General features: G+C 39.0%; 1 protein-coding gene across 1 annotated transcript; it reads right to left on the reverse strand.

Annotated features, from left to right (window-relative positions):
• Nucleotides 1-1,679: 1,679 nt before the first annotated feature.
• Nucleotides 1,680-5,927, reverse strand: LOC147863354 (protein TIC 55, chloroplastic-like). The gene is made up of 3 exons (XM_087321315.1): nt 5,417-5,927; nt 3,837-3,939; nt 1,680-2,994 (listed from the first exon to the last, which is right to left on the reverse strand). Exons 1-3 carry the CDS (start codon nt 5,920-5,922, stop codon nt 1,852-1,854), a joined length of 1,752 nt encoding a protein of 583 aa, XP_087177441.1. The 5' UTR covers nt 5,923-5,927; the 3' UTR covers nt 1,680-1,851.
• Nucleotides 5,928-16,881: the final 10,954 nt, after the last annotated feature.

Consider the following 16,881-nt stretch of genomic DNA (forward strand, 5'->3'; position numbering starts at 1 on the left):
CTAAAGATGGAATGGTGGCTCCACTACATGGCCAGACAAATGCAGACTGGGGTGGTGACAAAGATACCTCACGATCTACATCCAGATATCTCTTCACATTCAGTGGTGGTGCCAGACAAAGAAACAATCTACGGTGGCATTGTCCTCCACAGAGGCCGAGTGTATTGTTGCCATCTTGGTCACTAAAGAGGGGCTTTGGCTAAAATCCATTTTTTATGAACTCAACATTATCAAGATTAATGAGTTCCATCTTATGATAGCACGGAATCCAAAGATTACTGAATAGAACAAGCACATTCGGGCCCACTATCATTTTTTGTGTGAATTGTTTGAGGATGGTACCATTCTCCTTTATTATACTCCTACCCTCCCTCCATATGTGGGCAGATTTCTTGACCAAACCAGTGCCTGTTGTCAAACATTAGTCTTGTTGCCAACATGTTGGCCTCAAATGTGGTGCTAGAGTTACGTGAGGGTGTTAGAAACAACAAAACAGTTTCAGAGCAACTACTTTTAGTTGCCACATTAACTCTACACCACATCTAGACTAGTTACTATTATTGTTTTCTTTTTATTAGTAACAATATTTTTCACGTTGTGAGCTCACAACGAACAACGCGTAGGAGAAAAGCCCAGTCGCCGTAACGGCGCCTCCCCGGAACACACGCGCTCAACCAACGTCCCAATGCGCCGAACAATTAGACAACACTACGGACTCAACTATAAAACCATATTCTTCATCGAACGAGGAAACCACACACATTAATACACATTAGAGCCCATCACTTTGTGTTTCATTTCATGCAACTTAGATCACACTCACTATTGTGTGGGACATGGCATTGGGGCACAAGTGATGACAATTGTCATCTATGCACAGTTTGCTCAAAACAACTTCCAGAGTCTAAATATAAGACTTTGCTACAATGCTCGACCTTTGATTGCATCCAACTATGCCTTCTACAAATCATTAACCAAACCCAATCCTTGCATGATTTTTTCTCACGAAACATAGTGTGCATTCTCAATTGCAACATTCCTTAGTAAAATTCTTGAACATCAAGAGTTGTTACTAATTTTCACATGCATTATACGAAAATGTTATATTTTTTGTCTCATAGGCTATGTCTGACCTCCAAAGATGATAATAAAGTCTATCAATTTATAACACCTCCCTTTGATTCAAATGACAGATTTGCTTCATGCCAACCATTGATAATCTTCTTCACGTTTCTATGGGATATTTTCAAAATATTTATCTATCCTCATCTTATATAGGCTTTCACATTTCCATTTGAGTTTTAATAATTGAAAGATTGCATTCTCAAGCAAATTGGAAGGGAAGGTTTCACGCATATATATATATATATATATATAGGAATGCGCTATTTGTCCCCCCCCCCCCCCCCCTTCCTAAACACCACCCCCTCGTTTTGGCTAAAAAATGTCCCTTCCCATCTCCATCTCCATCTCCATCTGCATGTAATGTTCATGTTTGTTCATTCATATTTCTTTTATAAAGATTTTTAAACACGTCTAGCTAGAGAATCTCATGCAAAAGTGCTTGTGAGTTCATGTTTCTTTAATAAAGTCTTTTAAACATTATGTTGTCTAGCTAGAGAATCTCATCCCAGTTTTGCACATATTATTCTTAATCATGAGAAAAGTAATGACTAATATGTTAGAAAACTATTACTTCTTGTTTGAAATATTATCAACTTTAAGTATTGATTGTTTTTCTTAACAAACAATAGATTCACAATGGTGATTCAATGAATTGCAAGTGACAGATCCCTTTGCAATGTTCTGAATTGGTTTGTCAATCAACATAGCATGTAGCATAACATCCCATCAGTGTCGATGAGCCCTAGCAGTATTTGTGGTCAACATATTGATACCGAATTGGCAGGCATACGAACCTAGCGCACATAGGACGGAAGAGAGAATGAGACCAAACCGCAATGGGGAACGTGTATACAACACCGTGCCTAGAGCTCCACAAAGCAAAGCAAAGCCAATCAAAATCTTTTGTCCCAATAGGAAGTTTTTGAGAGCATTCCGGCACATGGCACAATGTACAACATGTCGAAAGTAGCGATTGGTCGGGTCCGAGGAGAATGGCAAACCTGCACCCATAATTGTAGCCCCTTTCATGGGTTGGGATGATGCAATTGCTGCCACTAACCCCGCTGGAGCAGCCTCTACGTTGGGATCTGTGGATGGGAGCAGGAGTGTCTTGTGGCCAAAATAATATGGCATTCCATGGCCTACTTTATCTAACCACTTCCGATACTCCATCACAAAGACATCCGAAGTCCGAAGGTTTAGATATAACCGACTTGTGGGCACCTTTTCTCTCATTAGAACCTCGTTCTGTGATGCAAGAAACCCCATGTCTTGCTCTAGCACTTTATTTGACATTTGGTGGAAGAGCCATTCTGGTAATAGCAACATATTCTTATTTTTTACTCCCACTGTTAGAAAGCCAAACCGAACGATTAGCATAGATTTTCCTTGTCCGGAAGGTCGACAAAGTAAGATGGCAGTGCCCCTCCTCTCGCTCCCATCCTTCGCTATGATCTTTGTCACAGTGGATGACACACATGGGGCTTGAAAACGTGTGAATGCGGGGAATCCCTCTTTACTATATTCTCCCCATCTCCCAGCAAACCCCATTGATGTTCTTTCGGTTATCTCAAACTTAAGTGCCCCGGCATTCTCTCGTTTCGCCGTGAAGTCAGTCCTGTCATGTGATATCGGGACATGGGCTGGATCCATCAAATTCTCCAAAAGGATGGAGTGGTCATATGGCAGGGCATGAGTGGATGAGAAGTGCCTGTTGTTTGGATCATCAAATTGATCAAAACGAGGGATTTTCGTGGTATCAGCTTTGCTTTTGTCCGCGCCCATCCACACCCATACAACCTCTTGGACATCACAAACCGGAAACGAGCGAACGCAAGCCGAATTTGGTATCTTTGCTCCTTTAGGCAGCTGAATCATTAAAAAACGGTATATATTTGTTCATACACAGAAGGTGATTTTAAAACTTCTGTTCTTCAATACCTGTTTTGAAAACTACACATAGTTTACATTTCAATGAGGATTTTGAAACTTTTGTTTCTGCACATTGCTTACATAATGAAAACTAAAACCTTTCGTACATTTCATTGGAGGCTTTTAAAGAAACTTTTAAGCCTTTTTTTTACTCATTATATGCATATAATTTAAGACCACATGTTACTGCAATAATTTTGGCTCTTCACATAGAAATTACTGTTAGCATTTACCAGCAGAAAAGTACCCTTTAATGGGTCTTTAAAGAGCCTTTTCTTTTCCAATCATTCGTCTAATTATCTTTAAAGGGTATGATATAATGGGTTTTTCTTATACATAAGACTAGTTATTTACTGATGAAAACAAATAGGGGTTTTGAAAGGAAAACGTTTACGGAGTTATGTTTTCAAGTTTTACTTACCTTATTCAGACAGTATAGAAAACAGCTATCATTAATGCTCTACTCATCCACTTAATTGATCAACAAACCTATTTATACAAATAACGTATGATTTTTAACATAGTATCAGTGGATTAAGACATTTTAAGAAGAGATTTATGGTTAGGGCACTAGAATCCTGGACAAATGAGTGAGATTATGATGATAATATTTGGGTTTTTACACATGAAGACATCAATTAAACAATGACTAATGTAGAGACTAATTGATTATTAGGGACTGAATTAGGGGTTTGAAGTTCAGACATGGGAACTAAATGTTTTGTGTTCATGTTCATGCATACATACATACAGGAGCATAAGTACAATAGAGAGATCACCTGAGGGATCTTGACACACTGACCATCACCCTCAAACTGCCAACCGTGATATAAGCATTCCAACCTACCATCGATAACTTGTCCCTCTGATAGCTTCGCCAACCTGACCAGCATGTGACAAATGACCACTTCAAAATGATCGATCAGAAACTGTTAGCTTAAATTCCATTTTGACCTAGGGACTCTATATAACAATCAAACCCTGGTCTTATGTCCAGAACATAGCTATCTAGATGCTAATCTCAATTGAAAATACTATCAAGAGAGATGATGCGTCTACCTCCTCCTCCTCCTCCTCCTCCTCTTCTTCTTCTTCTTCTTCTTCTTCTTCTGGTTCGGCAACTAGCTTAAGTTTTTCATTTCAGCTTAAGCATTTTTCTTTCTGTTACAATTTGATGATCACATATCTACACAGCTGGAAAGAGTGCTTTGTCCCAATTGTTGGTCCCATGGATCATGTTAGGCACCATCATCTCATGTCTAATATATCATCATCTCATGTCATTGGCATCCAAGGCTCCTGAGAACAACAGATTTGCACTCATAAACACGCACCTAAACATCCACTCTCACTCTCTCTCTCTCTCTACACACACACAAGGGGGAGCAATCGACCTTCTCTCTTCTTACAAGCTGGTCTCTCATACACCATGTACTCATGTCCCCTCTCATTTGAGTACCCCCAATAAGTGTTCTACTCCTCTAAAATCTCACCAAACTGCTAAGCTTTTTTTCTTTATTGATCCTCCTGGACCTCTCAAAATTCCTTCTTTACATGTGCCTGCCATCCTGTGAAGAAGCAGGGGAATATTCAGTAATCGGGGGGAGGGGGGGAGGATTTGATGTAGAACTAATGGCTCGGTAGGTCGATGTACACATACTAATCATTACCTAAGATTGCAGGATAACACTAACTGCCCAGTAGGCCAAGTACACATACTAATCAGTACCTAAAGTTACTCAGAGGCAGCTTAACACTAACCACTCGGTAGGTTTAAGTACATGTACTAATCATGTCCTGAGGTTATAATGTAATTAATCCATTGGTAGCCTACTTGAACATACAAGTTGTGAGCTAAGGCTATGGTTACGCAATCTGTAGGGTATTCAAGTATATACTATTCATGACCTATGGTTATATGATTAAGAAATTGGTATGCTAAGTAAGCATACTAATCATGAACTGAACTTATAATTAAGTAGGCATGCTTGTTAATCAACTCTTCACCTAGTAAAACATATTAGTCATGTTTAAGATCATATCGGCTAATCAAACGTATCAAACATGTTAAGAAAATGGTAAATTAAGAACACATACTAGTAGGCTCTGGGATTAGATCAAGCCTATATAGAAAATTCCATGGAAAATGGAGCAGACTTGGGATTTTTCCCACCCTGAATCAATTGTATGTCGATAATCTAAAATGCTCACTTCGCAATGATGTAGCATCGAGAAGGTTTGACCAGGAAGCAGATTTTGCACAGATATTACAGAAGTCACAGATCCATATATTTGGAAAGACACTAATCATGACTATAAGCAAAAAAAATCGACGATAATGAAGCACGGGATTAGTTACCTGTGTGGGCACCGATCTTCATAGCAATGAAGGATGCCATGGCCATCATAGTGAAGAACAAGTTGTTTGTGGAAGACTTGGAGGGCAAGGGGGCCATCGCGAGGCACGTCTCGTGTGAGGTAGAGAGGGTACCATTGATCCTCCCAACTATAAAAATCTCCCACGGATTGCTCCATTTTCTCATCTTCTATCAGGATGGTATCAGAGAAATCGCCATCATGAGAGCGTAAAGCGGTTTCTGATGGAGGAAAAGAGGAGGTATTGGATCCATGGAGAGAGTTCTGGGATCCAGGAAGAACAGATTCGGTTGGGATCCAGTTCGATTTGCACATGGAGCGATCAGAGGTGTGGCAGGTTACGAGTGGTCGGATTGATTGAGGGTTGTGAGGAGGCCAAAATCTGGGATTAGGGCGGCATGGGATCACGCAGAGAGGATGAGAGGAGGAAGCAAGCGAAGGAGGAAGGAAGAAGAAGCCATGTGGCAGAGCCATAGCCGCCATGGCCATGGCCATGTCTGTGGAGGATAGAGAACTAATCAATGAGAGACGGATTTAACATGGAAAAACCCTCCATGAGAGGGAAACCATTAAACCGCGGATTAACGGTTTAAACGGTTCGTGTGCATGTGGAGGATAGAGAACTAATGAGAAGGATTTAATATAAAAAAACCCTCCATGAGAGGGAAACCATGGAACCGCGGCGTAATGGTTAAAACGGTTCAGTTCAGTTCTAGATCAGGTTTTTGTAAACGGTTCGGTTTTGGTTTGGGGATTTGTTGGTTCCGTTCGAGCCTTTAACGGTTTTCGGTTTAAACGGTTTGAAACTACATTCCAAACGGTTTTAAAATTTTAAAATTTTACGTATTGCAGTTTCAAATCAGGTTTTTGTAAATGGTTTGGGGGTTTGTTGGTTTCATTCGAGCCTTTAACAATTTTCGATTTAAATGGTTTTAAAATTTAAAAATTGGACGTATTGAAAATTCTAAACTTTTTTAAATTAAAATGTAAAATTTTGAATTTTGACCTTACTTGAAAACCAAAGTTGAATCTAACGAAACCTCGACTTTAACGGTTTAAAGGTTTGAACATCTCTAAAACCATTAGATTTGAGCTTGAATTTATTGTAACGGTTCGGTTTAAATCGTTTGGTGGTTTGGTTTGGTTTGAGTTTCAAAAAATTTAAAGAGTTCCGTTTGAGTATGAGACTCTCGAACCACACCAAACCGTTGCCGATTGTTAGAAACAACCACAGGACAAAGTCCAAAAGAATCTACTAACAACAAAGAGAATACAATGATGATACAAGCGTTTCCCCTTGATATGCTTGAGTGAAGTAGAGGTATGTAGAAAGTAACACTACTCACAATGTGGGGACAACAAACCAAAGGAATAACAACTACACTCACAAACACATGATTGAGAGAGAAGAAACCTTGCCGAACGCGCATGAATGAGGATGGGTGTGCGGGACCGGACTACGAAAGATGGGGTTTTCTCCGTCGAAGTCGGACTCTTCACTCTTCATTCAGTAAGGTTGAAATGGGTTGGTTAGCATATTGTTATATGTGGATGATCTAGTCATCGTCAGCGCTGACCTAGAGGAAATAGGCAGTGTGAAGTCCCAATTAGCGGCATCATTTGAAATGAAGGATCTGGGGGACCTTCATTACTTCCTCGGGATCAAAGTGATCCACACCCCGGAAGGCATACTGATAAGCCAAAGGCATTATGTGTTAAGTATGCTCTTCAAGGAATGATGAACTGCAAATCCATCTCAACTCCCCTTGATAGGAATGTCAAGTTGCACCTCAAATCCAAAATTGCTTGCAACCCGACATGGTTCCAACAAATCGTTGGAAACCTGATATATCTAACCATCACCCAACCAGACCTTTACTATTTGATTGGACTGATCAGTCAATTTATGCAGCAACCGACCATCAAACACCTTCAGTGCATGCAAAGAGTATTGTGATATGTCAACGATACTAAGGATAGGGTGTTGTTGTATCAGACCGGTTAGCCGAAGCGTTGGTCAGCTACATGGATGTCGATTGAGCCGGAAATGCTAGCGATTGTAGGTCTACATTTGGATATGCATTTTCACTTGGAAGTGTTGTGATTGCATGGAGTAGTAAGACGCAACCGACAGTTGCACTGTCGAGCACCAAGGCTGAATACAAAGGAGTGGCTTCCACAACATGCGAAGCCATATGGCTTAAAAGGTTGTTGAAAGATCTATGTGTAGAGGTGTGCAAGCCGACCGTGATATACTCTGACAACCTTAGCAACATTCAACTAGCCAAGAACCAAGTCTTCCATGCTCGCACAAATCACATTATCACTTTGTGTGCGTGTGGGCCACTTCAAAATGATCGATCAGAAACTGTTAGCTTAAATTCCATTTTGACCTAGGGACTCTATATAACAATCAAACCCTGGTCTTATGTCCAGAACATAGCTATCTAGATGCTAATCTCAATTGAAAATACTATCAAGAGAGATGATGCATCTACCTCCTCCTCCTCCTCCTCCTCCTCCTCTTCTTCTTCTTCTTCTTCTTCTTCTTCTTCTTCTTCTTCTTCTGGTTCGGCAACTAGTTTTAGTTTTTCATTTCAGCTTAAACATTTTTCTTTCTGTTACAATTTGATGATCACATATCTACATAGCTGGAAAGAGTGCTTTGTCCCAATTGTTGGTCCCATGGATCATGTTAGGCACCATCATCTCATGCCTAATATATCATCATCTCATGCGATTGGCATCCAAGGCTCCTGAGAACAACAGATTTGCACTCATAAACACGCACCTAAACATCCATTCTCTCTCTCTCTCTCTCTCTACACACAGACACCTAAAATTTGAATTTTGATGTTACTTGAAAACCAAAGTTGAATCTAACGAAACCTCGACTTTAACGGTTTAAAGGTTTGAACGTCTCTAAAACCATTAGATTTGAGCTTGAATTTATTGTAACGGTTTGGTTTAAATCGTTTGGTGGTTTGGTTCGGTTTGAGTTTCAAAAAATTAAACAGTTCCGTTTTTAATGGTTTGAGTATGAGACTCTCGAACCGAACCGAACCATTGCCAACTATTAGAAACAACCACGGGACAAAGTCCAAAAGAATCTACTAACATCAAAGAGAATACAATGACGATACAAGCGTTTCCCTTGGATATGCTTGAGTGAAGTAGAGGTATATAGAAAGTAACACTACTAATAATGTGGGGACAACAAACCAAAGGAATAACAACTACACTCACAAACACATGATTGAGAGAGAAGAAACCTTGCCAAACGGCGTGAATGAGGATGGGTGCGCGGGACTGGACTACGAAAAATGGGGTTTTCTCCGTCAAAGTTAGACTCTTTACTCTTCATTCAACAAGGTCGAAATGGGTTGGTTAGCATATTGTTATACGTGGATGATCTAGTCATCGTCAGCGCTGACCTAGAGGGAATAGGCCGCGTGAAGTCCCAATTAGCGGCATCATTCGAAATGAAGGATTTGGGGGACCTTCATTACTTCCTCGGGATCAAAGTGATCCACACACCCCGGAAGGCATACTTATAAGCCAAAGGCATTATGTGTTGTGTATGCTCTTCAAGTTCGGAATGACGAACTGCAAATCCGTCTCAACTCCCCTTGATAGGAATGTCAAGTTGCGCCTCAAATCCAGAACTGCTTGCAACCCGACATGGTTCCAACAAATCGTCGGAAACTTGATATATCTGACCATCACCCAACCAGACCTTTACTATCCGATTGAACTGATTAGTCAATTTATGTAGCAGCTAACCATCAAACACCTTCAGTGCATGCAAAGAGTATTGTGATATGTCAACGACGCTAAGGATAGGGTGTTGTTGTATCGGACCAGTTAGCCAAAGCATTGGTCAGCTACATGGATGCCGATGGGGCCGAAAATGCCAGCGATTGTAGGTCTACATCTGAATATGCATTTTCACTTGGAAGTGACGTGATTGCATGGAGTAGTAAGACGCAGCCGACAGCTGCACTGTTGAGCACCGAGGCTGAATACAGAGGAGTGGCTTTCGCAACATGCGAAGCTATATGACTTAAAAGGTTGTTGAAAGATCTATGTGTAGAGGTGTGCAAGTCGACCGTGATATACTCTGACAACCTTAGCAACATTCAACTAGCCAAGAACCAAGTCTTCCATGCTCGCACGAATCACATTGAGGTGCACTATCACTTTGTACGCGTGCGGGTTCTCTCTAGTGAAGTAGAATTTGTCTACGTTTTGACATATCAACAAGTGGTTGATATCTTCACCAAACCTCTCAGCTTGAACAAGTTGCAATATATTTTTGGGTATGCTTGGCTTGTAGCACCTTGGCATGCCGAACTTGAGGGGGAGAAGCGAAAACAAGCTGGAGAGGGGCAGAGATGATGTTCGAGAAGTCGAATTAGATATGGAGTCTGATTTCAGAACGGCTAAAGAAGTCGAGGATGGATCGAACAAGAGGGCAAGTGGAAGAAGATCGGCTAAGTGTAGACTAGCCAGATGTAGGGGGAGCAGCTGAAAGAGAGAGCCGAAGTCAGAGCGAGCCGAGAGAGGCAAGCCAGGTGGCACAATCAAGAAGGGCAGAGCTAGCCTGAAGGTGAAAGCTAGGACCAAGACATGGTCAAATGTGGTCAAGGGCCTGGAAAAGGACGAATTGGAGATAGCCAATTCAGTCGAGAGCGGGCACGGATCGGAGATAGCCGATCCCATTGAAATGAGTGATCCGGATGAGATTTATAATGTGAAGGCCAAGCGGATGAGAGGGCAACCGATGTGGACACCACTACGGAGGAGTCAACAGATCGAGGGGGGCCAATGTCGCGATAGCAAGAGAGTTTACAAGGGCCTAAGAGGTAGACGAGCCGACCGTAGGGGTCGAGGAGTGCAAAATCAAACGGATCGAGAAGCATTGGATCGTAGGGGTCAAGAAATGCGAGACTAGACCGGATGAGTAGTGCGAGCAAGGCTTGAAGACGTTAGGAGATGCAGGTGTGAGAACCGGCTGACACTGACACGAGGAACCAACCTCAAGTTGAGCTTGACTGGGAGCGTTGAGAGACAAGCTCAACATGGGCTGGATCAGCTGAAGAAACCGAGAGTCAGATCAGACAAAAGCTAATTAGTTAGGCTTGGATCGATTGAAGAAGTCGGGAGCCAGATCTGACATAGGTCGATCGGCTAGGCTGGATCTACGGGTGTATATATATATATATATATATATATATATATATATATATATATATATATATATATATATATATATTCTTATTTTAGTAAATAGGAATATTATAGGTTGTTAGTGTTTGATGCTCGATTAATGAGCATTAAAGTACGTGCCAATACTTTTGCTAGTCCTTTTGAAAGACTTGTATAAAAAGTGCTCTGTGAGCACAATTGTAAATACTGAGTCCTTTTGCAATAGAAATTTTTGTGTGGTCTGCTCACTCAATCTCTCTCCCTCTCTCCCTCCATGCTTACCTAAATATTTTTTTCTGGATAATTGATTGTGTACTCTGTGTTTTGCATATCGCTTCTCAAGAACAATATGTGTTAGGGTTGGGATGGTTAGAAGGATAGTGCATTGTGGTGTGATTTGTTGTCACCCTGGATATCCAATTGGGGTGGAAGTTTCTCATCTAAAACTTATGTTGGGAAAACATGTCCCTCAGGATGGGAAGAGTACGAGTCGAATCAGATGGAGTCGATGGGTAATTTGGCCGAGGCCAAAAACGGAAATCGAAAATTGATTATATAACCGATTTGAGAGACTATATTTGTAAATAGTCTAAATGTGCCCGATGTGGGCTATATCTATAAATAGCCAAAAAGTTGTATAAGTATAAATACAACTAGGGCAAACATTATGAGTGTGGTTGAATTAGTAGTTGATCATTATTGTGAGTGAGTTGCCTTGGTAATTGCCTTGGCAACAGAGTGTGAGTGACAGTAGGAGAGTGAGAACAGAGTTATAACTCTGTAGCCATCTGTTGGCGAAGAAGAACTCAAGGTTGTTGCCTTTGAGTGTCTTATTGTATATTCCTCCTACCATATAGTGATCTGTTTGGAGTTTGTGGACTCCACGTGGGTTTTCCCATTCGGGTTTTCCACGTTAAATCTTGTGTGTCTGTACTTGTGTTTTTCTGCCCTCTCGTTTTTTGTTTGAGCATTATCTTTCTCGATCTTTGCACCCGAATATACGTATGAGAAACTGGTTGTGGACGGTTCCGATCCTAACAACTTATCGAGTGGGTATCCAAAAGGTTGGAGGTAAGTTTATGTATTGGAGCTCTCCATTCTGGCCTTTTCATGTACGACTTAAGGTGGTCCAATCGATTATGGTCTCCATGGTGTCATATTACGTTCCTTTGTTAGCATGGTTGAACAAAGCTCTTGAAATGATGTCATAGTCAATGCGAATGTTGTTATGGAAAAGAAAAGGGAAAAACTTATCATGGTTGGCATGGGATCATGTTTGTACTCTGAAGCATCTTGGTTGGGATCATGACTCGTCGATTTACTTTCATTTGATTTATGTTTGAAGGTGTACAACCTTGGACAGAAATTATGGTGTACTTTATAGAGAAGAATAGAATTAAGCTTGGAAACATTAAGGTTTAAGCTAATTGGTGGAATGTAATTAATTTTGAAAGGGATGTCAAATGTGTAGGGTCTTTGATAGTTAATCATTTGTTGACATCTTGGCAAAGTATGTTGGATTTTGTGGAATAACATCCTCCACAAGAAAGGGGATCTGCTAATTCATTACAAATGGAGGTTTTGGCAACATCAAGGTTGTTGAGGTGGGAAGGTAAACAAATTCTTAACCTTCAATTTAATGGGATGGCCAAATTGGGTTTGGTAATGTAGCCAAGGATGTTATGTTGGTGTCACAAAGAAGATTAATGGCCTTTTGAACAACAAAATCAACATTTCGTATTCCAAAAGGTTATACCTTTATTTGGGATAAGTTGCAAGAAACACTATTTTCGTATGAGCCAATTCCTGATTTAGATGGGGGATCTCAAGATCTTGATTGGAGGTTTGTTAGAAATAAGAGATTGACTATGATCTCAACAATTGTTGATTATCACAAGTTGATTGACAAACATAAGTGGTTGGATGAAAGGGTTATAAAGATATGGAGTTTTCGTAAGCCCATTACTTGGTGGTTTCATGTGATTAAGGCAGGTTGGTGTTCTCGATTGATGCTACGAGCTAAGGTATTTATTTGGAGAGTTATGGTTGGAGCTTTACCATTAGGGGATGCATAAAAAAACAAAGAAACATTACTAAAGGATCGTGTTTCTTTTATTCGGTGGAATTGGAACATAGTAGGCATCAATTTCTTTCATGCGTGATTGCAATGATCGTTTGGAGGTGTATCAGTTTAGTGTGGATGTCTCTAACTAGAATAAGCCTATCTTCTTTCAATTGGGCTTTTGCACATATGGAGAACAATGAACCAATGCCTCATTTCCATATTATTTTTGAGTTCTTGAGGTATTGGGGGTTATGGTTCAATTGGAATATGCGAAATGCCTTCACTTTTGATTCACAAGTTGGGGTGAGTGAATATGTTGTAAAGTTAAAAGGACTTATTTTGTGGCAATTGACAGTGCTAGAGAAGTCACAGAATCTCAACCAAGGTCACATATCATCATATTCGCCATTTGAATTGGTTCTATACTTTGTAGTAAGTTAGTCATGTTGGTTTTTTTTTCTTTCATAATGAAAGCCATTATTTATGAAAGAGAGAGAGTGAGAGAGAGAGTGAAAAAAAAAGCAAAAGTGGAGAGGGGAATAAGAAGAAGCGAATTTGTTTTTGTTGTTGCGCTCTCTATTGGCAATGGAATTGGGAACAAAGGCAAGCATTAGAAAGACCTTGATAAGAGTTTCGTAACGAGATATAACAAGTTAAATTTGGTGGTCTGCACAAGAAGCAACAATAGAAATAAGGAATCTTGTGTTGTCGGTATCCACATACTCAACACACTTTGCGGGTCTTCTATTGTCTTCATCATCTTCGACCTCTTCAATCGGGTGAGTTTCGGTTGTCTCTATTCATGGAAAATTGTTTTTATCCCGGATTGAAATCACATCAAGAATAATGGATATAAACATGAATTCCTCACAAATTGTGGGGGACGTCGATATGGAAACAATTGATCCAAAAAAGAGTAATGTGATGGTTGAATGTAATCGTGAAAGGGAAGACATTGGAAGCTCTAAGAGGTTTAAGGGTATTGAGAAAATTAATGAGAAAAATTTGGCATATGCCGAAGTAATACATGTAGATGTGTTTGACAAGGATCATTGTAATTTGGATAATTTATGGGGAATTGCCAATACCTTGTTGCCTGATATTATGGAGGAAAATGAAAATGAAATGAAAGAATGCATTGATGAGGATGTGCATGATGTGGAAGTTGATGCTAAGGCAATATTGCAATCTTTTGATGTATTCTATGATCGTGCAGTTCTATTATTTTTTAGCGGGAAACTCCCATACATTAATTGGATTAAACAATGGTTGAACATAGTCGTGTCACCAAATTGTGTTGAAAATATATATGTAGGACCATGAGGGGTTTATGATGTAGTATTTCGTTCTCAAGAACATCAAAGTGCATTGTTGGCTAAAGTTGTTGTGTTTTTTGATGTAATGCAATGGTCCCCCATAGTGGACTATCATGCTTTGTTAAAACAAGAATGCCATGTTTGGGTAACATTGGATTGTAAGCATGCTTTTTTATGGCCACTTTTACCAGAGTTGATGAGTCAAATGGGTAAAGTGTTGGTATCTCCACATACAAATGCTACAAAGAAGTGCATATTTTGTGTGTTATGGGATCATACAAATTGTAAGAGGCCAAGATGGGTGTGTATGAACACACCTGGTATGAAAAGACTTTGTTTTAAATTGAAGTATGAGACATTTGCAGGTCTTTGTTTTGGATATGGTGAATGAGATCACTTTATGGAGGAATGTCATCATCATTGTCCTTCAACTATAGAGGTTCCTAATGAAGGGAATGGTAAGGACGACGTTGGGAGAGATGTTGGTGTGTCAGATATTGTGGTTGTTATGGATGAAGGAACATCATCTAGAGCATGTTATAAAGAGGTCTCACTTCAAGGTTTGGGCCCTAAGAATAAGGGAACTCAATCTATGGATATGGAAAAACAAAGTTTAATCGTTATAGATTAGGAGAAAAAACCATTGGATAGAGCTAGTAGTGATGTGGTTGTTGACAAAGATTGGCATCAGGTCAACGACAAGTCGAAAGGGAAATCAAAGAATATGCTATGTAATAGTTTGCCCATTACTCATGAGACTACTTGGCAACATAATTCAGGAACTAGGGAGGGTCCTCGAAAAGTTCCTTGGCAACAACAATTTAGGGATAAGGGATTACCCCTTTCATCGAATTCTCGAGGTTATTGTCAAGCGAGAGGACCTAAACAAAAGATTTCGATAGAAAACCCTAAGGATGTGGTGCATGAGAATCCATATGCAGCATTGGAACATGCTTCGACTAGTTTCATGACATCGATTGCTCTAAAGGAGCAAGTGCACCCATGATATTATATTACTTGCCATTGTTGCCATGGACAAATAAGGCTTTACATTCTGTTTTGCAACTTCTTTGATATTTGTTGTGGAATAAGAGAGATAAGATGGGAATCACTTGGGTTGCATGGAATCATCTAGCAACTCCTAAGCGCTTGGGGGGAGCTGTAATACTTAACTTATCTATGCATATGATGGCTCGTAAATTTTCATTATTATAGACATGTGCTCAAACTCACAACTGTGGATATTTATTGTTCAATTTTTCATCGAGAACAAGGGTTTAATACATGGGAGGACAATGATTAAGGCTTCATGGTGGCAATTACTAAATGGATGTATTTCACTTAGGATTTCAGGCTCTTCATGTGTTCAACACTTGGTTACCTCATGGCAAGAAACACTCTTGTTATGTGTATGGAAACCATAATCTAGTAGAGAGCAATGTAATTCTTTGCAAAAAGAGTTACTTACGTCTTCTCGGTTCTATGTTGGCCAAGAAAGGGTCAAATGTCGTCGTTACAAGTGACTACTAATCTTTTGTATCATTGTTATGTTGGGTCTCTTGGATAGTTATCATCTAAGGTTGAAGAAGAATGGAAAATACACAAATCTGATCATGGGTGGTGGCAGATCTTACAACGTAGTTGGCATTTTAAATTGCCACTTGTAGCCATAGATTGACACATGTGTGATATTCGTGATATTCTCCATGCGCAATATTCTCAATATTCGAGAATATGAAATGGCCCCAAGATTTATTTATTTATTTAAATAAATTTATTTCACCAAAAATAGAACAATTACTCATTAATAGATTATACTTTCAAGAGAGTTTATAAAACTTATTTTAATTAATCAATTTTAAAAAACGAATATTTTTATATTTATTATACAAATATGATTAGTTTGAACGTTAAAGATATGATTGGTTTGAAGTACTATTTTTAATGTCAAAATAAAAATATCCATAAATTTTGAGGGAATAAAAAGTGAAAAATGAATGAGCCTTTATTTTATTTTATTTATTTATAAAAAATAAAACGAATACTTATAACTTATAAGTTATACATTTATTATAAAAAATTAGTAGTGTCAAATCCCCAAGTCCTCTTTTATTTATCTTAGGAAATTAAAAAAGACAGAGTTTTTTTTTAGTTAAACGAATACTTGACCACTCATTCGTATTCGTATTCGTTTGCATTCGAATGGGAAACCCGACGAATGTGAATATGTCAATCTATGTTTGTAGCAAACGTTTTCATTTGGAGAGATTTGATGGGAGGATTGCCTTTGGTATTAGCTCTAAAGCGTCGTGGACTAACAACGGGTAATTGCTTGAAACATTCGCTAATGCGAAATGCACGTATGGTTCATACTATGTTTTCATTAGTAATGGGCCCGATTCGGTTCGGTTTCTTGGCCTTGAAACCAAACCAAACCATTTATTAATAATATAAACCGAACCAAACTGTTTTAAAATTTATGAAGCCATTTAAACCAAACCGTTTAGAGCCGAACCATCAAACCAAACCGTTTACAAAAAATTTAAAACCAAACCAAACCAAACAATTTTTTATTGATATTAATCATTATACTTATTATAAATTTGTGTGAGAAAATCATCATAAATTTTGTCATCATACTTATCATAAATTTTGTCATCATACTTATCATAAATTTGATCATCATACTTATCATAATTGATTATCATAAATGAAAATGAGACTCTACATATAATACATATAAAATTTAATAAGTTAAAATAAGAGTTTAAAATTAAAAGTTGAAAGTTAGAGCCTATAGAAAATATTTATGAGTATTTTTTAACCTATAAACCTTTAAACCGAACCACATAAATAGAA

This window comes from Azolla caroliniana, unplaced genomic scaffold (assembly GCF_043228905.1).
Source record: "Azolla caroliniana isolate FFs.n. ecotype wild unplaced genomic scaffold, voAzoCaro1.0.p SCAF_6, whole genome shotgun sequence".
NCBI lineage: Eukaryota > Viridiplantae > Streptophyta > Polypodiopsida > Salviniales > Salviniaceae > Azolla > Azolla caroliniana.

Bases quoted from the DNA above. Each gene is read 5' to 3' on its own strand.
- LOC147863354 (XM_087321315.1), bottom strand. From the start codon at position 5,922: ATGGCCATGGCGGCTATGGCTCTGCCACATGGCTTCTTCTTCCTTCCT. The intron at 3,940-5,416 runs GTAACTAATCCC...CATGCTGGTCAG, and splicing joins GAAGATCGGTGCCCACACAG to GTTGGCGAAGCTATCAGAGG. The intron at 2,995-3,836 runs GTGATCTCTCTA...TTAATGATTCAG, and splicing joins AGTGTGTCAAGATCCCTCAG to CTGCCTAAAGGAGCAAAGAT.